The sequence below is a fragment of the Hylobates moloch genome, unplaced genomic scaffold (genome assembly GCF_009828535.3).
Source record: "Hylobates moloch isolate HMO894 unplaced genomic scaffold, HMol_V3 SCAFFOLD_16, whole genome shotgun sequence".
In the NCBI taxonomy this organism is placed as follows: domain Eukaryota; kingdom Metazoa; phylum Chordata; class Mammalia; order Primates; family Hylobatidae; genus Hylobates; species Hylobates moloch.
The window spans coordinates 40,510,262-40,535,033 of NW_026652291.1; the positions used below are offsets into that span (position 1 = coordinate 40,510,262).

General features: G+C 39.4%; 1 protein-coding gene across 3 annotated transcripts; it reads right to left on the reverse strand.

Moving 5' to 3' along the window:
- Positions 1–3,064: 3,064 nt before the first annotated feature.
- Positions 3,065–23,615, reverse strand: CHURC1 (churchill domain containing 1). Of its 3 annotated transcripts, none has more exons than XM_032180007.2 (4): positions 23,506–23,615; positions 13,942–14,077; positions 11,971–12,041; positions 3,065–5,910 (listed from the first exon to the last, which is right to left on the reverse strand). In XM_032180007.2, the coding sequence occupies exons 1-4, from the start codon at positions 23,542–23,544 to the stop codon at positions 5,818–5,820; spliced, it is 339 nt and encodes a 112-aa protein (XP_032035898.2). In that variant the 5' UTR covers positions 23,545–23,615; the 3' UTR covers positions 3,065–5,817. The 3 variants fall into 3 exon arrangements, with proteins under 3 accessions (XP_032035898.2, XP_032035897.2, XP_032035900.2); XM_032180006.2 differs by having other exon boundaries at positions 11,971–12,044; positions 23,506–23,594; XM_032180009.2 differs by lacking the exon at positions 11,971–12,041 and having other exon boundaries at positions 23,506–23,594.
- Positions 23,616–24,772: the final 1,157 nt, after the last annotated feature.

A 24,772-nucleotide genomic window follows, 5' to 3' on the forward strand; every position in this document is an offset into this window, starting at 1 on the left:
AACCCGGGAGGTGGAGGCTGCAGTGAGCCAAGATGGCGGCACCACTACTCTCCAGCCTGGGCGACAGAGTGAGACTCCATCTCAAAATAAATAAAGTTCACATTACACCCTCATTCTTCTCAAAATCACATATTCACAAATTCAGGCTCGAGACAAATAGAGGCAGGAATGACTGGACTCATTTCTTCCTCCGTAAGAAGGAAGGGGTTGGGGATGGGAGAGGGCCTCCCTTCAGAGTCAGGCTGTTTATCATCTGCCATTTGCAACATCATTATTCCTCACTATGAGGACAGTTTTGCTCAGAGGCCTTGCAAGGATGGTGTCCCCAATTCCTCATCCAGTGCAGACATAATCAAAACATACCACCACCGCCAAGGTCAAGTTCTCTCATGTGCTGGAAAAGATACCTGCTGAGAGGCCACTGCCTCACAGACCTCATCCTGGAAACTTCTCATTTCACCTTTCCTTCTTTGACCACTAGATGGAATATTTTCACTTCTATTCACTGAAGCCCTGAAGGGACAGTTTTCCAAACTGGACACACTGCTTGAGAAGTCCAATGCTGAAGGGAAAATGTTTTTCCTTTAATTGTTCTGCTTACTCTAACCATTTTCTAAGCACTTGCATCATATGAGAGTGAATGTGGAATAGAAGTTTAGGATCCCCACTGTCTGACCTTCAACTAAACCTGTCAACAACAGTGCTTTACTTCAAAAGGGTAACCTGAGTATTACAGTGGTAATCCCCTGGCACCTTTCTGCAGGCCTTCTGCTAACTTAAGGCTACCCGTACCTTCACCCTTGAAACCTCAAGCCTTTCAGATTCCTGCTCTTAAAGCCAACAGCTGGGGTATGAATTATTATGGGGCAGGACCATGTACCGATTTTAGAGCAATAACTGCAGACAAATCGATTGCTTTCCTGACGAAATAGAGAATTCTTCTTGGATGCTAGTCATCATCTTGACAGTACTATAGCCTGTTGTTACATCCAGTAACAGAGCCAGCTATCTCAGGTGTTGGAAACATGCCACAGGCAACTTAGAGCCTGAGACACCAGTACAATGTGTTCGGTCTTTCCCTTGAGGCCCAAATTCAAAGAATTATTTAGGGATTCCCAAAGGAATGGGAATTACAGTATAAGTGATTCTGCAGAAAGTCAAGAGAAGGCCATAAAGCTAGAATGAGGGCTCCTCACTTGGGAGGGGAAATGCTATTTGCTCCAGACAGAACCTGATCTGTTTCACTCAGGGGGAAACAGGGAAGGCAAGACTGGAGGATTCTGTTTTACAAGGATGTTTAGGTTTACCAAATATTTAGTTGTGCTGTTGTTAAAATGAAGAGAAATTAGAAAGTATTTCCTTTCCTTTATTCTTCATCTTGTTTGTCCCCCTTATCATCCTCAGAAGTATTAGCTTGTGGTCATAAACAGACAAGGCAAAGCTTTAAAATATCACCCACTTTTCTAGATAAACAAAAATCTTTTAATCAAATTTCCCTAGGGGCACCCAGAAGGAGGGGGAAGTCTTAACAACTCTCCCAGAAGTGCTGAGATAATGCTATTCAATTGAGGAGGGACAGAGAGAATCACTAACCTGAGGGCTCTTACAAAAACAAAAAATAAAACAAAACAAAAAAACCAGAGCTTGGAACAAGTGATTTTAGGAGGCCAAGGTATAGATGGTGAAATTGATAATTATCTTCATGACTACATTCCCATAGCTATCTTTCCTTAGTTTATGAGACACTGAGGCCCAGTGTGGTGGCTCAAGCCTGTAATCCCAACACTTTGGGAAGTTGAGGTGGGAAGATGGCCTGAACCCAGGAGCTCACTACATAGCCTGGGCTACATAGTGAGACTTCGTCCCTACAAAAAATTAAAAAAAAAAAAAATCAGCTGAGCATGGTGATATACACCTGTAATGGTTTCAGCTAGTCAGGAGGCTAAGGTGGGAGAATTGCTTGAGCCTGGGAGTTCGAGGCTGCAGTGAGCTATGATTGCATCACTGCACTCCAGCCTGGATGAGACCCTGTCTCAAAAACACTGAGCCAAACTCTAGAACTTTATTATAATCTCCATCACAACCATCACCCAAAATACCGTTCATTTAATATTTACTATGGGCACAGACTGTGCTAGGTACTTTATATACACTAGATTATTTAATCCTCATAGAGATCCCATGAAAAATTGTTATTTCTATTAAAAGAAAAGGTAATTGGGCAAGACACTTGCCAAGGACACAGCGCTTAGGAAGCAGCAAAGCTGCAAGTTAAAGCCAGGTCAGTCTGACTCCAAAGCCTCCACTCTTAACCATAACACAACAGTGCTTTCTTCTAGCTCAGATTTTTCTTCATAAAGACCACTGACAGCTGCCTGCACACAGCATTAGATTTAAATCATTAGATTTAAAAATTCTATGGAGGCATGATGGTTTCTAGTTTTCCACTGAAGACATTGAGGTACAGACAGGCTAATTGACTTGCCCAGTGTCCCATCATTAGCAGGTGACAAAGCTAATTCTAGACCCAGATCTTTTCATTCCTTTTCTATCCAACTATACTGTATCTTACAACAGTCTTGTACTACAGTAAAAAAAAAAAAAAAAAAAAAAATACATTTTTAAATTTGAGCGCCTCAAATAACTAGCCCTGCTCACAACATGAAAGAATGAAACCGAAAGGACTTTTGATACACTGAAATAAAGGACAGTGAACCTAAACCTCTTCATGGTAACTTACAAATAACAAGCCATATCTGGTTGTGCCCAAGCTATCTCGGGTCAATTAAATTAGTACTGGGAGAACCTAAAACCATGTGAGAAAGAGCTAGATCAAACCAAACAACAAATACTGGCTGAGCTTTTAACTTCAGGAGTCTAACTAGACAGACCGGTACATCACAGAATGATTAGAGAAAAAGGAGGTGCCAAGATAAGCCCACGTTTCCAATTATCCCCACAGGTGATTTCTCTTCCTTCTTATATCTCAGGAAGGGAAGTAAAAAGAAGAGCCATGTTTTGCCTAATTCCTAATTTGAACAGAAAAATAAGGATTCTGTGAAACTGGGTTCAAGTGGTCTTTATTAGATCCACATAAGAATCTAGAAAATGATAAAATATCACAAAACACAGCACAATGTTGGTTTACCAATAATGAAATATAGAGAGAGGATCTTATGTTTTAAATTTTTGTAACATATAGTCCAAAACAAATAGAATACTGCAATAGATGAGGACATTGGCAGGGCATATAAAATTAGACTCTTGGGCTTCAAATGACTAAGTTGGAAGCATTAGCAAACTCAAGGAAGGGACAATTCAGAGGCTATAATGGGCTTAATGCTGCTATTTAAAGTAATGAAGCATTTTCTCTGCTTTCTGGATTCATTTCACCAAATCATTTCCTCAGCAGGTCAGATATAGATTTGCAGCAAAATGAAAAACATTTTCCAGGAATAAAACAACTGATCCCTACAACAGCTGACTTAACTTTCCTGAATAATAAATCTTCATCTGACATGCCTAGATGCCTCAGAGCACTTGTCACTGATATTCTTAACCTCTTCCTAACCTTGCCAGATCCTTGTATTTCATATTTGCCAAACATTATTACTGAGAGGGGGTAACTGCACTAGCTGTGTGACCTTAAACAAGTTATTTAACTTTTTTTGTTGTTGTTTTGTTTTGTTTTTTGTTTTTGAGATGGAGTCTTGCTCTGTCTCCCAGGCTGGAGTGCAGTGGCATGACCTTGGTTCATTGCAACCTCCCTGTCGCGGGTTCAAGCGATTCTCCTGATCAGCCTCCCATGTTGCTGGGATGCAGGTGCACACCACCATGCCTGGCTAATTTTCGTATTTGTATTTTTAGTAAAGACGAGGTTACACCATGCTGGCCAGGCTGGTCGCAAACTCCTGACCTCAGGTGATCCACCTGCCTTGGCCTCCCAAAGTGCTGGGATTACAGGCGTGAGCCACCGCACCCGGCAAGTTATTTAACTTCTTTGTGCCTGAGTTTTTTTGGCTCTAAAAGTGCTACACTGAAATAAAGAACAGTGAACATAAACCTCTTCATGATAACTTACAAATAACGAGCCCTATCTGGTTATGGCTAAACTATCAATAGCACCTACCTTATGAATTTGTTAATGAGGATTAAATAAGTGCTTAAAAAGGTCTGAGCACATAGTAAGTACTTAATAAAGCTCAGATATTATTATTATTACTGTTATTCAACAAAGCTTTTCCCAGGTATCTACAATGAACACTTTCCTCATTTCTTGTTCTTATAAGGCCTTAGTTCAGAATTTCCAAATCTCCTAGATATGAAGAAGAAACACTTTTGTTTCTAATGCCTGACCCTTTAAATTTAGGTCTCAGAATGAGCACTAATTGAAGCCACCTCATTGTATCTAGTACTTTATATGCTTTCTAAAGTATCTTACATTCACTAATTCATTTAAATCTCCTAACAATACTGTGATGAATGTATTATATCAATTTTATTAGTCCAATTTGATAGAAACAGGACAATAAAGTCCAGAGCAATGCTTTGCTTAATGACTATACTGCTACTAAATGGCAGAGAGGCCTAAATGCCAGAGTTTATAACCTCCTAGCCAGCGCTCATGAAACTATGCAAAGTAAGATATTCTAAGATCCCTTTAAAGCAAATGAAACCATTTTCTCATTTATATTAACTAAAGTCCACACTGTATTCCGATTTCCCTAGTTTCTACCAAACGACCTTTTCTTTTTTTCGTGGTATATAATTCCATGTAGGATACCACATTACATCTAGCAGTCATGTCTTCTCAGGCTCCTCTTGGCTGTGACCATGTCTCAGATTTTCCTTGTTTTTGATGGCCTTGATAGTTTTGAGAAGTACTGGTTAGGTATTTTAAAGAATGCTCCTCTATTGGAATTTGTGTGATGTTTCTCTCCTGATCAGACTTGGGTTCTGAGTTTTGGGGAGGAGGACCACAGAGGTAAAGTGCCATTCTTATCACATTCTGTATGATGTGATGCTATCGAGGATACATGCTATCAAAAGGGCTTATCATGGATGACGTTAACCTCAATCACCTGGCTGAGCTGGTGTCTGTCAGATTTCTCCACTGTAGTTATTCTTTTCCCCCTTTTCCGTATTATACTCTGCAAGGAAGTCACTATGCGAAGCCCACTAAGTGGGAAGTATCTACATAAATTATTTGAAATTCTTCTGCACAAGAGATTTGTTCCCATTCAATCATTTATATTAGTTTGGGCTTGTAAATATTTATTATATAGTTTGGGTTATAACCCAATACTACTTTATTTTGTTACTCAAATTGCTCCAGCTCTGGCCTTTCAGAGATCCTTCAGTTCGATCATACTGACATACTCCCAATCACTGTGATTTTTTTTTTTTAAATTTCAGTACTTCATTTTTCTGTGGCACAAGATACTCTAGGCTCATCTTGTATAGTTCATACCCCAGTTCTAGAATCAGTTGATTTTCCAAGGAGCCCTGGTTCCTTTTATTGGAAACCAAAATCTGGGCACCAGGTGTGCTCCCATTCTAGTTGTTTTTTGACCACATAACTGCTAACAAAGATGCTCCCTCTGGCTACACTAATGTGAACTTTGAACTTTAGCAGAAGAGCTCAGCTCTAGAGAACAATGATCTCCTACATTACTTTTTTTCCTCAAAGAATAAGTAAGTCTAAGCAGAAAAAAAATATGCAAAGAATTTTCAGTATGAATGAAATAAGACAAACCATCAGGCTTGCTGTATTGTAAACCAACCCAATATAGTTATAACAGATCTGTAGAAGGATCCTTAGAATAACAGAGTCATTTGTCGGGGGTCATCAGGGAGAATACTGATAGTATCTTCGGCTTTGCCACATAACAGACACAGCATGGTATACTCCTAGAACAAGATAAAGTGCTTAATTACCTCGAGGAACAGGGAAAAAGATGCTTTATAACTTATTCTAGTTAAGATGTTTTCTACAAATTGTCATGAATATTCTTTCTGTACATTGGATCAATTTCTTCAACATGTATCAGCAATGTCTTAGGCTTATTCTGTATATTCCAGAGCCTGTTGTTTATATAAATTGATACATAAATGTCATCTTGGAAATACATGGCTATTTCTCAGAAAGCACATATATTTAGCTTAGTGCTGCTATTTAAAGTAATGAAGCAATTTGAGTGTGGGTCCCTATGGACAAATTCCTATTCTCACAGCTGTTCCTTTCTAGGATATTTAACACTAATACACAACATAAATAATTTTTTGAAAAGAGAAAATTCCCAAACTGAAAAAGCTATTTTTATCTACCCCAGGAAAATAAACAATTATGTTAAATTCACTAGTATGTCCTGCCTCATTTTCAGATTGCTAGTTGTCTAGGAATTTGATCCATTTAAGAAGTTTGTTTCCTAGGCTTAACAAATGCCCAGATTGGTAACAGAGGAGATTTTGTTTTAGGCAAAAACCCTTAGGGCAAGGTTCTTTTTCATTTTTTTTTTAGACACGGTCTCACTGTGTTGCCCAGATTGGAGTGCAGTGGCACAATGATGGTTCACTGCAGCCTTGACCTCCTGTGTGCTCAAGTGATCATCCCACCTCAGACCCCCAAGTAACTGAGATTACATGCACCTGGCATCACACCTAGCTAATTTTTAAATTTTTTGTAGAGATGGGGTCTCACTATGTTGCCCAGGATGGCCTCAAACTCCTATGCTCAAGTGATCCTCCCGCCTTGGCCTCCCAAAGTGACACGATTACAGGTGTGAGACACTGCATCCAGCCCAAAGTCCTATTCTTATAGCTTTCCCTTTCTAGAATATTTAACAGTCATAAACTACAGAGATATTTCTTTGAAACCTTTCGTTTAAAAGCCTTTTTCTCTGTACAAAAACAAACATCTATGTTAAGTCTTCTAGAATTTCCACACCTGATGCTGAGTTTGCTAGCTGTCTGGAAATTGATCAGTCAAGACAGTTTGTGTCTCTTAGGTTTAGACAGTCACTACAGAGGGCCACAGAGGTAAACAATGACTGTGGTACAAAGAAATAGAAGCAGGCAACTGCCTTTTCCATCTTCTACTGGTGAGTTCAGGAGGGGAGCTTAGTTGTGGCAGTGGAAAAATTGCTTTATGAATTAAAAATAAAATAAAAATACATCCTCTTCAAGATCTTTTACTGTTCTCAAATACTTCCACTGCTTTAACCCACCAGGCATTGCTATTTGGATGGCAACCTTTTACAGGAAAAGAAGAAGGAAAAAAGTAATAGAGTCAAAAAGAGAAAATGTGTGAAGCTAAACAAATACTTGAGTTTTCAACCAATCTAGCCAATGACAAATTGATACTGAGTGCCTACATGCTCTGCAATGTGATAGCAGACATGAAAGACATGAAAGAACAAAGTCTGACTTTATAAAATCTGCAATCTAACTTGGGAGGGGGAAAAAAAACCTACATATAATCTGGCAAGATTATTAAATCAGTGAGACTGATTATACCTGTAATCTTTATAGGCAGTCTGGAACCCAAATTTCATTGCAAGTCAATTATTTGGAATTCAAAAGCAATTTCCCACAGAAGTAATGTCATACACGGCGGTTAGGTTCCCAGGAAAATCCACAAGTCTTTTAAATTTATATTGTTCAAGTACCATAGAATCTAACCATATATAGAAGTGCTTCTGTGGGAAAATATGTCTAGAATTCTAACTTGGGATGTCAGGAACAGATCTCCTTGTGCTGCCAGGAATATGATGAGATTAGGACACCTTTTATCAAAACCAGCCAAGTAGAGAAAATAATTCCCCCAGTCATTCATAGGGACTCTCAAAGGCTCCAAATGGGCAGGGCCTAGGGGAAAAGATTTGGAGGGAAGAGCAGAGGGGGTAGAATTACCCCCGAGTAAGACCAGATCTTTTTTTTTTTTTTAATTATTCTGAGGGCTTTACTTTTTTCTCTATTAGCTTTACTCTTTTCCTCTATTAGGCCCTGTTAATTCTGACTCCAAGTCTTCTCCTTCCCTGGCCCACAGAGGAATAGAAAGCAGTCTCATAGTTTCTGTCTTGTTTCTTGAAGTAAACACACAGTACATTTTGGTGTGTGGGGTGGGGGTGGGGGGGGGATTTTGCCAGGGGGATTTTTTTTTTTAAATAAAGGATACCTATAATAATTTATGATGTATTTTCCATGTAAACTCTGTCCCTCTGTCTCCATTTTCCCCCTAGTCTTGCCATCAGAAAATCCTACTTTGTTTAATAATGGCATTATGGTTGTTTTAAAAACAGAATACTTATCTTTCACAGAGGCTAATGAAATATTTAAAGAGGTAGTGATATGTTTGGAATTTGATTTGAAATAATCCTATGGGGGGATGTGAGAATGGTGAAATATAAATAAAGCAACTTGAAGATGGGTAGTGTACATTAGTACACTATTCTGCCTACTTTGGACTATGTTTAAATCTCCTATAAGATGTTTAATATAAAACAACCATGGTGGCTGGGAATCCCATCTTGAACTTGAACTATTGCCAGGATAGGATGAGGGGCTGGGGTAGGGTGGGGACAAGGATATTAAGTAATGGCAGCTGGGAATGGAGGGTTCTTGTGGCCATTAGGCTGAGGTAGAAGTTCCCAAGTGGCTATTCACTAGAGTCAGGGCCTGACATAGGTACAAGAAAAGTTCAGAGAAGGGAGAAGATGCATAGGCTTGAAGAGCAAACAGGAGATGGAATTTGAGTTCAGGTAGAAAGAGGTAAGATTTAGTTGGCTTGAAGGTAGAGAGAGGGACAATTCAAATCAAGGAAAAGACACGAATATGGACAGCAATATGGAAAAGAGCATGCGCATCGCTTACGGAGTAAAAGCGAAAGGAAGCTGCATTTGGTTTGTCAGCAGGGGAGTGAAGGATGATATGTTTAAGAAGATTAACTTGATGGCAGCGTTCAGAACTGCAGTCTGGGGAATGCTGCAGTAATTCAGGCTTCAATGGGTATGGTCCTTGACATGAGGTGTGGTGCCACAGTCAGAGAAAAAGCAAGCAAAACAAAGTAAAAAAAAAGAGGGGATGAGGGGTGTAGGCGTGAAGGCTAGAGAAGGAAATGTGAAAGGTATCTAATAGGTCTCTACTGAGACAGAGTACATGTGTGTTCACTACATGAGAGAGTATAAAGAAGGTTCCAGACCACAGACCAAAAGCTCAGGAGTATCACTTCGAGAAAACAGGAAAGAAAAATGAGAGAAAACACAAAGGAGCAGTTAAAATGATTTAAAAAGGAAAGAAGTCAAGCACTATGGACCTCAAGGGCAGAAATGCTTCAAAAAGACAACAATAGTTAATAAAACTAGATGCAGAAGCCATGTAAGAGAGAAAAGAACTAAGACAAAGTCACAGGATGTGGTTAGATTATAGGAAACCTATGAGAGAATAGTTTTAGTACAGTGAAAATGAAACTCAGTTTGTAGGTAGTTAAGAGGAGTATAGGGAAATAAGGAAAATATGGTAAAGACCTAGTCAAGTGGCCAGGCAATGGCTCACACCTGTAATCCCAGCACTTTGGGAGGCTGAGGCAGGAAGACTTTTGAGCCCAGGGGTTCAAGACCAGCCTGGGCAACAAAGTGAGATCTCATCTCTACAAAAAAAATTTTTAAATAGCCATGCACAGTGGCTAGTGCCTGTAGTCTCAGCTACTCAAGGCGTTGAGGCAGAAGGATCGCCTGAGCCCGGGAGGTCAAGGCTGCAGTGAGCTGTGATCATGCCACTGCACTCCATCTTGGGCAGCAGAGTAACACCTTGTTGCAACAAACAACCTATTCAAGTAAAGAAGCAAGAGGAAGAAGAAATGATTACTGGATGAATCAAAGTACACTGGAAAGAAAGACGGTAACATGAGATTCCTGAGGAAATGCAGTAGGGGTAGCATTAGAGAGGAGTAAATAAAAATATTCCTCTCTAACAGGAGAGAAGGAAGAGTCCAAAGTTGGGACAATGCTAAGTATGGTGTACATACGAAAGAGTCGCAGGAAATAAAAGAAGGGAAGCTGGGCCAGTCCAGTGAGAACCTTGAAATGAGGAGCTTGGATATTGTACTGTAGCTAAAGGTGCGCTATGGGAAGGCCAATGAGGTCACCCGTAAGTTTCATTTATTTTTACTTTTTAGTAGAGACAGGGTCTCACTATGTTACCCAGACTGTACTCAAACACTTGGCCTCAAGAGATTCTCCTGCCTCAGCCTCCTGAGTAGCTCAAACTATAGGCACACATCGCTGTGCCCAGCTTTGAAAACATCATTTTAAGAAAATTAATATGATGGTACAGTATGGAGTATGACTTGACGGCTGGGGGGGTGGGGGGAGGAGTAGACTGGGAGTAGAGAGTCTAGTTTAAGAATCATTTTCACCACCATTTCATAGTTTCTCGCATCGTGACTACAAGCCACCTTCCTTTACCTTCTTCCTGTCCCAGAGTAATTTCCAGGGCAGCTTTGAAAATGGCTGCATTTAGTCATAAAGGAAAAATCAGCTAGACAATGGCTTGGTTAGGACATAAACAGGCAACCTCAGTATCTATTCAGGAGCTGTACATAACTCACGTGAGTTTTAGGAGCTTCTTGAAAATAGCTATAAGCACTCCTTTCCTCCCATAAAAGAATAGGACTGTTTCTTTAAGCCCAGGAGATGCTCATCTCCCTATGTGGCCACTACTCATTCACTAAGATGTCAATTTTGCCCTAAGTTACGCATATCATATAAATATTTCTTGAGGCATAATTTTTGGATGCTGAAGAAATATAGTCAAGATGTTATTTTAGATTAACCACAACATATCAGACCAGACTTTGACAGGTGACTAAGCACTTTCTTCCACGCTAAAATAAGGAATAAGAAGGGTTTTACTATCTTATGATTCTGCTATGGAAGATTATTATTATTTTCCTAATTAAGTACTATCCAAATGTGAAGGGAATTGAAAAAATTCTCTTGGCTGTTAAAAGCTCTAGCCTGATATTTATATCCTATGGACAAATATGTAGTTCATACAAAATAAGTAACTCAACTTGAAGGCTTGAAAACAGGCAGTGAGGGACACAGATAGGTTTCAGTTTGTCCCTGGCTCTCCCCGAATGCCCAGCTTTTCTTTCTGACCATCAGACTTGTGACTCTTCAGCAACTACAGGCCTATACCAACCTTCCAGAGAATTCTTCACATGCTCCTACAATTGTGTAAGGATTAATCCTTATGATAAATCTCTTAATCTCCAGCTTCACAGTGGTTCGATGTTTCTCCTCCAACCATGATACACACAGCTTGTAATTGTACTTAATAATATTATAATGTCTTACCACAAATGAGACTGCAGAGTTGTTCAACTCTACATGCCAACTTGGGAAAACAAAGAAAACCTCCTTATCACAATTTCCATGCTGGGCAAGTATGGTGGCAGTGGACAGGCCACCACTTAAAAGCCCACAACTGTGCAATCACATAACTGGGCAGAAAAAAGGAAGCACAATGGTAATCTCATAAGAAGCTAGAATGTGCTACTATTCTTTATAAATAAAAATGACAGGGCTGAGATATCATTTGTAAACTACACATTTTGATTTGTGACTCTCGTGAAGACAGGTTTACACAAATCCACCCACATCTAAAGTCTGTCTCTCAACTTGCACAGATATAAAAAAGGCATGGGGCTGGGCACAGTGGCTCATGCCTGTAATTCCAACACTTTGGAGGCCGAGATGGGAGGACTGCTTGAGCCCAGGAGTTCAAGACCAGCCTGGGCGACATAGCAAGACACCATCTCAAAACAACAACAAAAAAAGGCATAGTCTCCTTTAATATATGCTAACACTTTGCACTTCACTTATGAAAACTGTATTTAGATTCTCAAGGGCACTTTTATTATTCCCCTAACCTCCCCATATTTATATTTATACCCATATTTATATTTACCTGAAATTCATCCATGATACTGAATGTATACTCATGTCTGGCTATTACATGATGACAATTCTTACACAAATCTGCTAAAACAAAGAGAGATTTATGTAATTAAGTCTTAGAGAGTTTCTTAAAACTTCTATTAAAATTTCTATTCTCAGCATACTATTTAAAGAGAATCTTAAGTCTGTCATATTTAACATAGGAGGAAACCCATTATAGTTCTACCTTGATTTTTAAAAAATTCAGAATCTGCCACATAGCAACACTACATAATTCTGAGTCTGAGCTCAGAGACTTAATATGCATTTATTAATTGCCACCAAAAGTTCTTTAAGAGAATCAGTTAAAAGATATTTAAGTGTATTTTTAAACTAGCTAAATCAATTTTTTTTTTTTTTTTTTTTTTTTTTGAGGCCGGGTCTTACTCTGTTGCCCAGGCTGGAGTGCAGTGACATGATCATGCCTCACTGCAGCTTCAACCTCCCAGTCTCAAGTTATCCTCCCAAATCAGCCTCCTCAGTAGCTGGGAGAATAACTTGAGCCCGGGAGGGGCTCAAGACATGCACCAACACACTCAGTTAATTTTTTTGAATTTTTGTAGAGGTGAGGTCTCACTATGTTGACCAGGCTGGTCTTGAACCCCTGGGATCAAGCGATCCTCCCTCCTGGGCCTCCTAAAGTCCTAGGATTATAGGCGTCAGCCACCGCGCCCATCCCAGCTGGACCTATTTAACTATGTAAAAGCTTTCATTATCATGAATAATATAAACTGTGCTACTATATCCAATCATAAATAAAAACCAAAGCTGGGCATTAAAGTGAATTTAATGGTAACAAAATAATCTAGTAAAAATGATGATTTATTGAGTGCGTACTATTTTAAATATTTAATCTTCTAAAATACCCAATGAGGTAGACAGTATCATTACCACCTTTTTAGAGATAAGGAAACAAAGGCATACTTCAGTTAAGTAACTAGCAAGAGGACTGAGCCAGGATGTATTGGAACCAGAATTCAAACCCAAACAGCCTAGCCCCAGGGCCCTTGCTCTTAAACCACTATGCCCTATTGCCTGGAATGAAATACAGCTTAAAGAAAACATATGCTAAAAAGAAAGAAAAAGATTCTTCTAGCTTAGAACATTTATTATTATCTGACTCCATTCTAAAGGCTTGGTGTCTTTCAAACTCCTCTGTCAAAATACCATTACCTGTACATTTATTCCTCATGTGTTTAGAAGGTAACCAAGAACCAGGAGACAAGCAAAAAGGGAATGTGAACAGTTAAATACTTCTCACAATATTGGGCACTGAAGTATACATATACTTAACTTACAGAAATCCTTAGTGCTAACCTCGGAATTGATTTTTTTATACATAGTTTATTTGGTTTCCCAGTATTGAGGACGAGGAGAAGGATATGAAGGCAGCTTATTATTTAGCAGCAAAAGTAAGGAACAACAGACTGACAGTGAGATTGGAGAAGAAAAAAAAGCTAGACATTCTGAGCAGAAACAAGACTGAAAAAAACACTGCATTCCTAAAGTCATTTAGTATAGGGACAAGCAGCCCTAAACACTTTAATAGCTGTTGGAGGATATCATGGTATTATACTGTAGCAGAAAGTGAAAACTCACATGGATGACCCCAAGGTCACAATAATAACAATAATAAAAAGTATATCTTGTTAAGGCAGCATAAGGCTTTTAAAAATATGTCCCTGAAAAATAATTTGATAAACAAAAAAAATCAGTTTCTGAATCATAAGCTTTAGTTATCTGCAAAAGTCATTTACATAGACTATTTGATGATCCCACATAAATGAGGTGTTAACGACATTCTCCTCTTAAAGACCTAACTAGTAATTATGTGTGCAATACAATATTGAAATAGGCCTCAGAATATTTTGCGTAACATATCGACTTCCAAAAGCTGACAACTGCTAACACACTCAGGTTAAAAAAAAAAAAGTCTACTTACGATCATAGGTAACTATTTCTTCTCCATCTTCTTCTTTCAAGGATTTGTTTGTGATCAGCATAAAATCCCGCTTACTGCACACTGCACAGCCTGTAAAGTTCAGCAAGAAAGATCCATTCTCCAGGCAGGTATTACCCTAAAATATCAGAAACAGGAATTTAATTTCTTTACATTTCAAAATCTTTAGTGAAGATGATTAATAGACTTAAAATCTCTAAAAGCAAAACAAAACTAAAAAATGGCCAGCATTTACTTCTAGGTCATATACCAAATAATTTCTGAAATTACTAGCTTTCCTAAAGAAGCGTTACTCATGTTAAAAAAAAAAAAGCAACTAAAGTGCAGTGTTAGATCCTTAAGTCTCTGAGGACTGCCACTATGTTGAAAAGGGAGGATAAACTGCAAATAGATATTTAGAAACAACTTAAGGAAATCTTAATATAAAATATGAAAATAGAAAATTAGAAAAATTTAATAACCAACAATATTAAACAAGGCATACTAAAACTAAAATTAAATTCAATCAAAATAGAAACTGAGTCAATGATAAAGATGATCTTACATACTATGATGTTTAGTTGTTTGTTCAAATAGTTTTGAACCTTGATCATACAAAATAAACAAAAGTAAACTCTCAGCTCTAGATGTCAGTCCTTAAGGATACACATGATTGAGGTAGAGAAGCTTAAGTTCTTCATTTCATAAGACTGACACAATGGCATTTAAGAGAGAATGGGTTTTACATCTTTACTAAAAAACTATACAAATTTTCAAAAAAAGTTTTTAAAAAAGAAATTCTAAATAACTTATGCTCCTGGCTCAAGGGAAGCCTTTTTTTTTTTTTTTTTTTTCTGGTAATTGAGATGGGGTCTTGCTATGTTGCCCAGGCTGGTCTCAAACTCCTGGGCTCAAACGATCTTCCCACCTCAGCCTCCCAAGTATCGGGATTACAGTTGTGAGCCAACGTCCCCGACCCAAAGGAAGTCTTTGCTAAAGGCTTACTAATAATTGTTAATAATTAAAAGTCACTTTATAAATAATCTAGTCCAATCCCATTTCTCAGCAACACACTTAAAGAGTATTTTTAAATAATGTGATTAAAAATCACTCAAATCGACGTTTCTCCAGTGCATCCGTGTCTGGTATTGTGCAAAGCACAATAGAGGATTCAAAGATGAGCCAAATATGTTCCTACCTTCAAGGAGTTTTAAGAGGCATCAGCGAAATTAAGATCCACCATAAATAACGCCACTAGGAAATCTTTCTGGATTCCAAGCACCAGAATTAATCTCTCCCTTCTATGTATTGAGGAAGAGATTAACTCTGGTGGGAGAATTAATCTCTCCCTTCTACATATTGAGGAATCTCTCCCTTCTATGTCTTGAGGAAGAGATTAATTCTAGTGGGAGAAATCAAGACATTACCACATAGAGTTATTAAATCATAGGTGCACTGCCTTAACTACTAAAAGGGAAAAGGGCCTTAGGATTAAAATATACATTTCCAGTTATTAAGAGCAAATGCTTTTCTTTTTTTTTTTTTTTGAGACGGAGTCTTGCTCTGTCACCCAGGCTGAAGTGCAGTGGCACGCTCTCAGCTCACTGCAAGCTCCGCCTCCCAGGTTCATGCCATTCTCCTGCCTCAGCTTCCCAAGTAGCTGGGAATACAGGTGCCCGCCACCATGCCCGGGTAATTTTTTGTATTTTTAGTAGAGACGGGGTTTCACTGTGTTAGCCAGGATGGTCTCGATCTCCTGACCTCGTGATCTGCCCATCTCGGCCTCCCAAAGTGCTGGGATTACAGGCGTGAGCCACTGCGCCCAGCTTTGATTTTTTTTTTTTAAATAAAATCTACTGAGGTACAATTTACATACAATAAAATTCACACACTGTAAGGGTACACATAGGTGAATGACTTTTAACCAATGTATATACCCATGTAACCACTACCCTAGTGATGGTATGAAACATTTCTATTTACCCCAAAAAGTTCCTTCATGCTTTTCAGTCTATCTCTAACCTCCATCCCACCCCAGACACCCACTGATCTGATTTCCATCTCCAGTCTTGCACGTTCTACAATTTTATATAAACAGAATCAGTATACTCCCGCATCCAACTTCCCTTGCTCGATATAATGCCCATGTTCATGATCCCTGTTGTTCTAGGTACTGGTAGTTTGTTGCTTTTCATTGCCAAATAGTATTCCCTGTAGGATTCAGCTGTTGGTAGACATTTGGGTTGTTTCCATTTGGGGCTATTATGAATAAAGCAGCTATAGAGATTCATGTGCAAGTCTTGGGTGGACATATGTCTTCCTTTTCCTTGGGTAAATATGTAGAAGTGGAATTGCTAATATGGTAAAAATATGATATATTTAACTTTACAAGAAACTGCCAAATGGTTTTCCAATTTACATTCCTGCCAGCAATGTGTGAGTTCCAGTTGCTCTATATCTACATCAATACTAGGTATTGCTTTTTATTTTTGCCATTCCAGTTATGTAAAGTGGTATCTCATTGTAGTTTTAACTTTTGTTTCCTTGATGATTAATGATGTTGAGTATCTTTTCGTGGTGCTTATTCATGTATCTTCTTTTATGAAATGTCTATTGAAGTATTTTGTCCATTTTCAAAAAGTTAGGTTGTTTGAGTTGTAAGAGTTCTTTATATATCTTAGATACAAGTTTTTTCCCAAATATATTTTCTCTGTCATTGATTTGCCTTTTTTGATGGTTTCTTCTAATGAGCAAACAAGTTTTGATTTTCATAAAGTCCAATTTATCATTTTTTCTTTTATAATTTATACTTTTTTTCTCCTAAGACATCTCTGCCTACCCCAGGGTTGCAAAAAGTTTCTTATGCTTTTTTCTAGAAGTTTTATAGTTTTAGTTTGTAGGTTTAGGTTTATAATCCATTTTGAAATAATTTTATATATGAGGTAAGGATCAAGGTTTATTTAGTTCCATATGGATTTCCAGTTGTTTTGGCAAGATTTGTTGAAGACTGTCTTTTCCCCCACTGAATTACAATGGTGCTTTTGTAGAAAAAAGTCAATTACCATATATATGTGGGTCTGCTTTGACTATTCTGTTCCCTTGATACATATATCTACCTTCCCACTAATATTAAACTCTCTTGATTACTACAGTTTTACAGTAAGTCTTTAAATCAGGTAGTTTATGTCCTATAATTTGGGTATTCTTGGTTCTTTTCCGTTTCATGTAAATTTTAACATGAGCTTACACACTGTACAAAAAACTCTACTGGAGTTTGAATTGGGACTCCCTTGAATCTATAAAAGCTGACTGCCAAGGACTCCAAAAAATTAAGGAAAACAAAACACTTTTTAAAAAGATCTAAATGCCAATTTCAAATAAACGTAACTCTGAACTGGACTGCATCCACAGACACAGGTTCCTTGCACAATGTGGCCTAGCCTCTGTAATCTGACCATGTAAGTAGGCAGAATGTGACTCTAAGAAAACACTGAAGGAAGAGAAGTATCTATGTATCTGTTGTCTGGTAAGTAAATGCTTCAAATGGCAAAATACAAGTACAGTATATAAGAAGCAGATGGGACTTTCTTTAAGAGCCCTGGTCATTTGAAAGCAGCAAGAGTAACCTTCATCAGTGAGGCACAGCTCTTTTATTAGATGAGGCAAGACTATTAACATCCAAATTTGGGAAAGTAAACTAAAGCACACATTATTCAGGGAAGGTTTTCAGGCTCCCATAATAGGTGGAAAAGAATGCAATTCAAATCAATTCCACAATAATAACAGTAGACCACAACAGCTTCAAGAACAAAAGGAAAAAAGTCGACATGTTAAGTACCCTTAGAAAATTTGATTCAGATAAATCCTGGTTAAGGATTTGTAAAGGTACACAAGAGTGCAAGAAGAAATGGCTGAAAACTATGAGGATAATTAATATGAGAGTATGTTATAAAATCTTATGAGAAAGGTGTAATTATTCTGATAAAGACTGGATCAATTTTTTTCCAGCAAATTATTTCAGATGATACAAGTTAATAGCTAATGTATATATTTTGCAGGGAATGTTTAAAAATGGAAAATACGGTTTTTATTAAAGAACCAATTTTTTGTTTCATTGATTTTCTCTTGTATTCTCTCAGTATTTTCTACTCTGATCCTTATTATTTGCTTCCTTCTGCTTGCTCTGGGTTTAGTTTGCTCTTTTTTTTCCATTGTCTTTTTTTTTTTTTTTTTGAGACAGGGTCTCACTCTGTCACCTAGGCTGGAATGCTGTGGCGCAATCTTGGCTCACTGCAACCTCTGCCTCCTGGGTTCAAGTGATTGTCTCACCTCAGCCTCCCAAGTAGCTGGGACTACAGGCACACAAAACTATGCCAGGCTAATTTTTGCACTGTTTGGTAGACAGGGTTTCACCATGTTGGCCAGGCTGGTCTCAAACTCCTGACCTCAAGTGATCTGCTAGCCTCGGCCTCCAAAAGTCCTGGGATTACAGGCGTGAGCCACCATACCCGGCCCGTTTTTCCATTGTCTTAAGTGGAAGGTTAGGTAATTGATTGAAGAGTATACTTTTTAAATACAGGCACTTATAACTATAAATTTTAAGATGCAGAGTATCATTTTAAGGCACTCTTACATACAACTGTTTTGCTAATTATATTACTCAGCATTTAATTAAATCTGGTTCAATGTTATCTACTAAGCAACAATTGAGTATAGGAAGTTTGGTAGCTTAGCTTAAAGTGACAAATACAAAACATGTAAATTTAAACACATCACTAACACTGATTTTTTCCCACTGATTAATAATGTATTTCTGTATTCCTGTTGCATTACTAACAAAATTTCAAGCCGAAATTAAAATATATGAAATGTTTCATTTCCAGTTTGATATGAAAAATAGTTGATTACAATTTTGTGCCTGTTCAGTAATTTTAGAAAATGTAGTAGAGTTCTAGTTCCGACTGGTTTGCTAAATGCTTTTCTGAAGGAAAAAAAAATGTGGTTCGCCGTTGAGTTAAAAAACATTTGGGTTCAGAAAATTAGTATGATTCATTCCAACTTGACTCACATTTGAATTCAAATTCTCAGTGTTAACATTATAAGCAAGTAGGCCAGAGACCCATTAAGAATTCAGTACTATATATTTCTAGTCTGTAAAAATAAATGACAAAACTCCAAACAACTTTATGTAATAAAAGATAAATAATTAACATTACTTACTCATTCTACACTTAGAGCTTCCCAACAAATGATTTTTTGTTTGTTTTTTTAAGTAGACAGGGTTTTGCTCTGTTGCCCAGGCTGGAGTACAGTGGTGTGATCTTGGCTCACTGGAGCCTCGAACTCCTGGGTTGAGGGAATCCTCCTACCTTAGCCTCTTCCCAAGTAGGTGGAACTATAGGCACACACCACCACGCCTGGCTAATGTTTTTTAATTTTTATTTTTAGTAAGGATGGGGTCTCACTATGTTGCCCAGGCTGGTCTCAAACTCCTGGGTTCAAGCCATCCTTGTGCCTCAGCTTCCCAAAGTGTTAGGATTACGCGTGTGAGCCACCAGGCCCGGCCCACTATCTTCTTATTACCCTTCCCTTTGCTAAGCTTCTGCAAAGCTGAGCAAAAGCAGTAGGCTTCTGCTCTTACTGCACTTAAAAATAGGTCATAACTTCAAAGAACCCCAGAGTTGGAAGGATCCTTGACATTCCAAATGGTCAGTTAGTGTCTACTGAATAATAGGAAGAGAGCTTAATTCCTTTAAGAGTTACTCATTCCATTTTGAAATGTCAGAATGTGCTTTATTCTGATTCAAAGTCTAAGACCCGTAACATCCACCCACTAATTATTTCTAAATCTGCCTCTAAAATTCCAAAGAAAAGTTTAATTCTTCTTCATGACAGTCTTTTAATTATTTTAGAACAGAATAAAATCAGAGAAAAGTGCCTTTGAAAGGCACTCTCCTGGTTATCCAATCACCTCAATCCCTTTTTCTACTATTCTTCCTTATACTTTATTTTCATTTCTGAAGTTAATTTAGTCTTTGGAGCTCAGTCCTTGATTCTCTACATTTTTTTCCTCAGAAAACAAATCCTATTTTGACACTTGTATTTGACTGACTCATTTGTCTGTGTAGTTGTACCCAAACTGCAGTCTTATATCTTCACCCTTCAGATATTCTCAACCTCAGGTGAAGCATGATATTAATAACAATTTGACCATTTGTCCCCAATTTTGTTTTTTCTTCCCATATGCCTCCAATTTCTGTAATGATACTTCCAACATCCCAGTTGCCTAGATTGAAAACCTTGAGATCATGTGATCATGTATAGGTCTCCCCTTATTCTCTTCTACATTAAACTGGTTGAATCTTGTTAATTCTTTTTTTTTTTTCCAACAGGGTCTCGCTCTGTTGCCCAGGCTGGAGTGCAATGGCACGATCATGGCTCACTGCAACCTCCCACCTCAACCTCCAAGTAGCTAGGACTACAGGTGCATGCCACCACGCCTGGCTAATATTTGTGGTGGTCTTTTTTTTTTTTTTTTTTTTTTTTGAGACGGAGTTTTGCTCTTGTCGCCCAGGGTGGAATGCACTGGTGTGATCTTGGCTCACTGCAACCTCTGCCTCCCATGTTCAAGCAATTCTCCTGCCCCAGCCTCCCAAGTAGCTGGGATTACAGGCGCCTGCCACCACACCCAGGTAATTTTTGTATTTTTAGTAGAGACAGGGTTAAGCCATGTTGGCCAAGCTGGTCTCAAACTCCTGACCTCAGGTGATCTGCCAGCCTTGGCCTCCCAAAGTGCTGGGATTACAGGCGTGAGCCACCACGCCCAGCCTATTTGTATTTTTTGTAGAGACAGGGTTTTGCCATGTTTGAGACTGGTCACAAACTCCTGGGCTCAAGTGATCCACCTGCCTTGGCCTCTCAAAGTGCTGGGATTACAGGTGTGAGCACCGTGGCCGACCTAATTCTTTCTTTGAAATAAGGTCTTCATTATCTCATGCCTACACCACTGTTGCCATGGCTCCTCAAATGCTCTGTGGAGTTCTGTCTTTACACACCCTCTACCCCACCATTTCAACATTCAGCCATAAGATTCATTTTCCTAAATAACAGATTTCAGAATCATTTCTCTATTAAAATTTTGATGGTTGCTCAATGCCTAAAATGTAAACTCTGAACTTCTCAATACGACTTTTAAGTTTTACAATAACTCCACTCTTAAGAATCTAACCTAAGGCCGGGCGCGGTGGCTCACGCCTGTAATCCTAGCACTTTGGGAGGCCGAGGCAGGTGGATCACGAGGTCAGGAGATCGAGACCATCCTGGCTAACAAGGCGAAACCCCGTCTCTACTAAAAATACAAAAAAAGTAGCCAGGCGTGGTGGCGGGCACCTGCAGTCCCAGCTACTCGGGAGGCTGAGGCAGGAGAATGGCATGAACCTGGGAAGCAGAGCTTGCAGTGAGCCGAGATCATGCCCCTGCACTCCAGCCTGGGCGACAGAGCAAGACTCCATCTTAAAAAAAAAAAAAAAAAAATCCAACCTAATCTCTTTAATATTCTCTACTGCAAACTTCTCCCTCACGGTCTCATAATAGCCCATGTTTATTACTGGTTTCATAAAAATCTTTTTAAACTTTAAAAAAATGAAATAGTACACGGTAAAGTACATGAAACATAAATGTAGAGAACAAGAAATAATTATGAAGTGTACATCTGTAAAACCACCACCCAAATCAAGAAATAAAACACTGCTTGCACCCCAGAAGACTTTTTCTCATGTGACCCTTCTTGATCACACCCTAATCCCTTAGCAGTAACCACTATATCGACTTAACAGTAATTGTGTGCTTTCCTTACAGTTTTGCCACCCAGGTACATCCTTGAATAATATATTTTGGCTTGCCTCTTTTTGAATTATACTTTATGTGTTCTTTCATCAACACTATTTGTAAGAATTTTCAGGTTGCTGTGTAATTCTAGTTTGGTTTCATGGCTATAATTCAGGGTTTCTCTACCTCCGCACTATTGACATTGGGAGTGATACTTTGTTGTGGTGGCTGTCCCATGTATTGCAGGATGTTTAGTGGCATCCCTCGCATCACCCATTAGCAGTCAGTAGTACTTCCCCTTTTGACAACCAAAAAATGTCTCTGGATATTGCCAAATGTCTCCTAAGAGGCAAAAATCACTCCTGGTAGAGAACTACTGCTCTAATTCATTCACTTCCATTCCTCCTTCATTAATGGTGTTCCATTCTAATGAATATATGACAGTTACTTTTCCAATCTACTAGAAAAATAATGCTGTTATGAACACTCTTATTTATAAAAGTCTTCAGAAGCATATACACATGCATTTTTCTGGAATGGGAATCGCTGGGTCATTTCCGTATTTTACAAGGCTCACCCACTTTTTCAAAGTAGTTGTACCACATGAGAATTCATACTGTTATACATGCTACTCAAAAGCCTAAGTATTACCCATAAGATACTAAGACATAAGCAACTACAGAGACTTCCTCCCTCCCTCCCAACCCACGCACAAATTCCGTTTCTGTAATTTTCCCCCATCCTCCAGCTCCTCACCTTCTTTTCTACCCTAATTGCAACTGTCTTTCAAGTCTTAGATGATGTCCACCTTTTCTCAGGGGAGAACAGCACTATCCCCTATTGCCCTCCCCTTTCCCTAAACTTGAATAGCATTTCTGAACTGAGCTACTCATTTTTTGTTAGTCACATACTCCCCAAAACTGTAAGCTGTTAGGCAGCACCAAAGCTGCCTTTTAATTTCTCCTGAAATAAATAATCCAGCCGGACGCGGTGGCTCATGCCAGTAATCCCAGCACTTTCGGAGGCCAAGGCGGGAGGATCGCTTGATCCCAGGAATTTGAGACCAGCCTGGGAAACAGTGGCACCCTGTCTCAAAGAGAGGAGAAATAATCCCTTTCTGGCCTAGCAAAGTAATCTAACTACACATATATAAATGTTCAACAAAGATGCCTTGAATGAATGAGAATAGACAAGATTGGCAAACTCCTGAACCTGAAAGTAACTGAGAAATTTAGGAGGCAGTAACAGGCAGGAAATCTAAATTCTAGTCCTGGTTCTCATCCATGCAACCAGAATGTGAACTTGGGCAAGTGATTTCCTCTGTCTGGGCATCGGTTTCTTCATCTGCAAAAGTGTTAGAAGAGATGACCACAGAGGTCCCCTCCGGCGCTAGAATTCGGTAAGAAAATTGTACTTCATCAAATCGAGCTTGAGGATGAGACCGGAAGTGGGGGTGGGGCAATCCCTCGGTTGTCGACGGGGGTTGTGGTGGTAGGGTTCCTCTGTTGCTCCCTGGAGCTCAAGAGAACGGCCACGACAGCTGAGGTCAGCCGCCAGGGCGGGGACCAGAGATACAGACCGCCACAGGCCATCCCTGGTGTGCCTAAATACCGCTACCGGGTCACCGGGACCGGCAGTGCGGCCGAGTCCGCCCACGTACGGCCTCTCTGGGAAGGCCAGCCTGGGATATGAGACACCTCGGGGGCCGGCCGCGGGCCAAGGGAGCGCCCAGTCGCTCACCCGGTTGGGATATTCCTTCTCCACACAGTCGCCACACATCGCGACGCAGTCAACAGGGAATGTCCTCCAACGCTTCCGGGAAGACGAAACCTCGCGAGAACTGAGATACGGTTGCCGCATGCGCCCAAGTACTCGACTCCTGGGTATTCCGTCTCGGGAACCGAGTCGAAGTCTCCGCCCCTTAGCAACTGTTGTCAAGGCAGGGCACAGTCTCCTTGGCACCGTGCGTGGGCAAAGGGTGGGGCTTCAGAAACCTTCAGAGAAAGACGAAGAAATCTTGTGCACTGACAGATGTGACGAGAAGGGAAAGTGGATCTTGCGCTGAGCGAAGTTCTCACAGACACCTGAGCTTAGGCTGACAAGAAAGGCAAATCACGACACACAAGAAAGGGAATTATTTCTCGCTACCACATATACGAATCTGAAATGTTAATAAATACCTTTCTGTACCATTTCTTAAGGCAATGAGAGTGAATAGGAGACCAGATATCAGCAGGTGAATAAACAGTAATCGAAGTGTTTGGAAAGAGACACTCAGAGTGCTGCAGAAAATCTCCTAAAAGAACACTTAAAATATTAGTAATAATTGGCCATTCCTGAGTCCTCTGGAGTACATAGCAACGAGGAACGTATTTCTACCTCTCTCAGGTGTCACAGAAGCACCTCAGTGGGGGGGAAAGCACTATGTAAATAGAAAAATGGCCAGGTCATCAGCCATCCCATTACTGGGTATATACCCAAAGGATTATAAATCATGCTGCTATAAAGACACATGCACATGTATGTTTATTGCGGCACTATTCACAATACCAAAGACTTGGAACCAACCCAAATGTCCATCAGTGATAGACTGGATTAAGAAAATGTGGCACATATATACCACGGAATACTATGCAGCCATAAAAAAGGATGAGTTCATGTCCTTTGTAGGGACATGAATGAAGCTGGAAACCGTCATTCTGAGCAAACTATCGCAAGGACAGAAAACCAAACACCGCGTGTTCTCACTCATAGGTGGGAATTGAACAATAAGAACACTTGGACACAGGGGTGGGGAACAACATATACTGGGGCCTGTCGTGGGGTGGGGGTAGGGGGGAGGGATAGCATTAGGAGATATACCTAATGTAAATGACGAGTTAATGTGTGCAGCACACCAACATGGCATATGTATACATATGTAACAAATCTGCACTTTGTGCACATGTACCCTAGAACTTAAAGTATATTAAAAATAAATAAATATATAAAGATTTCAAAAATTACC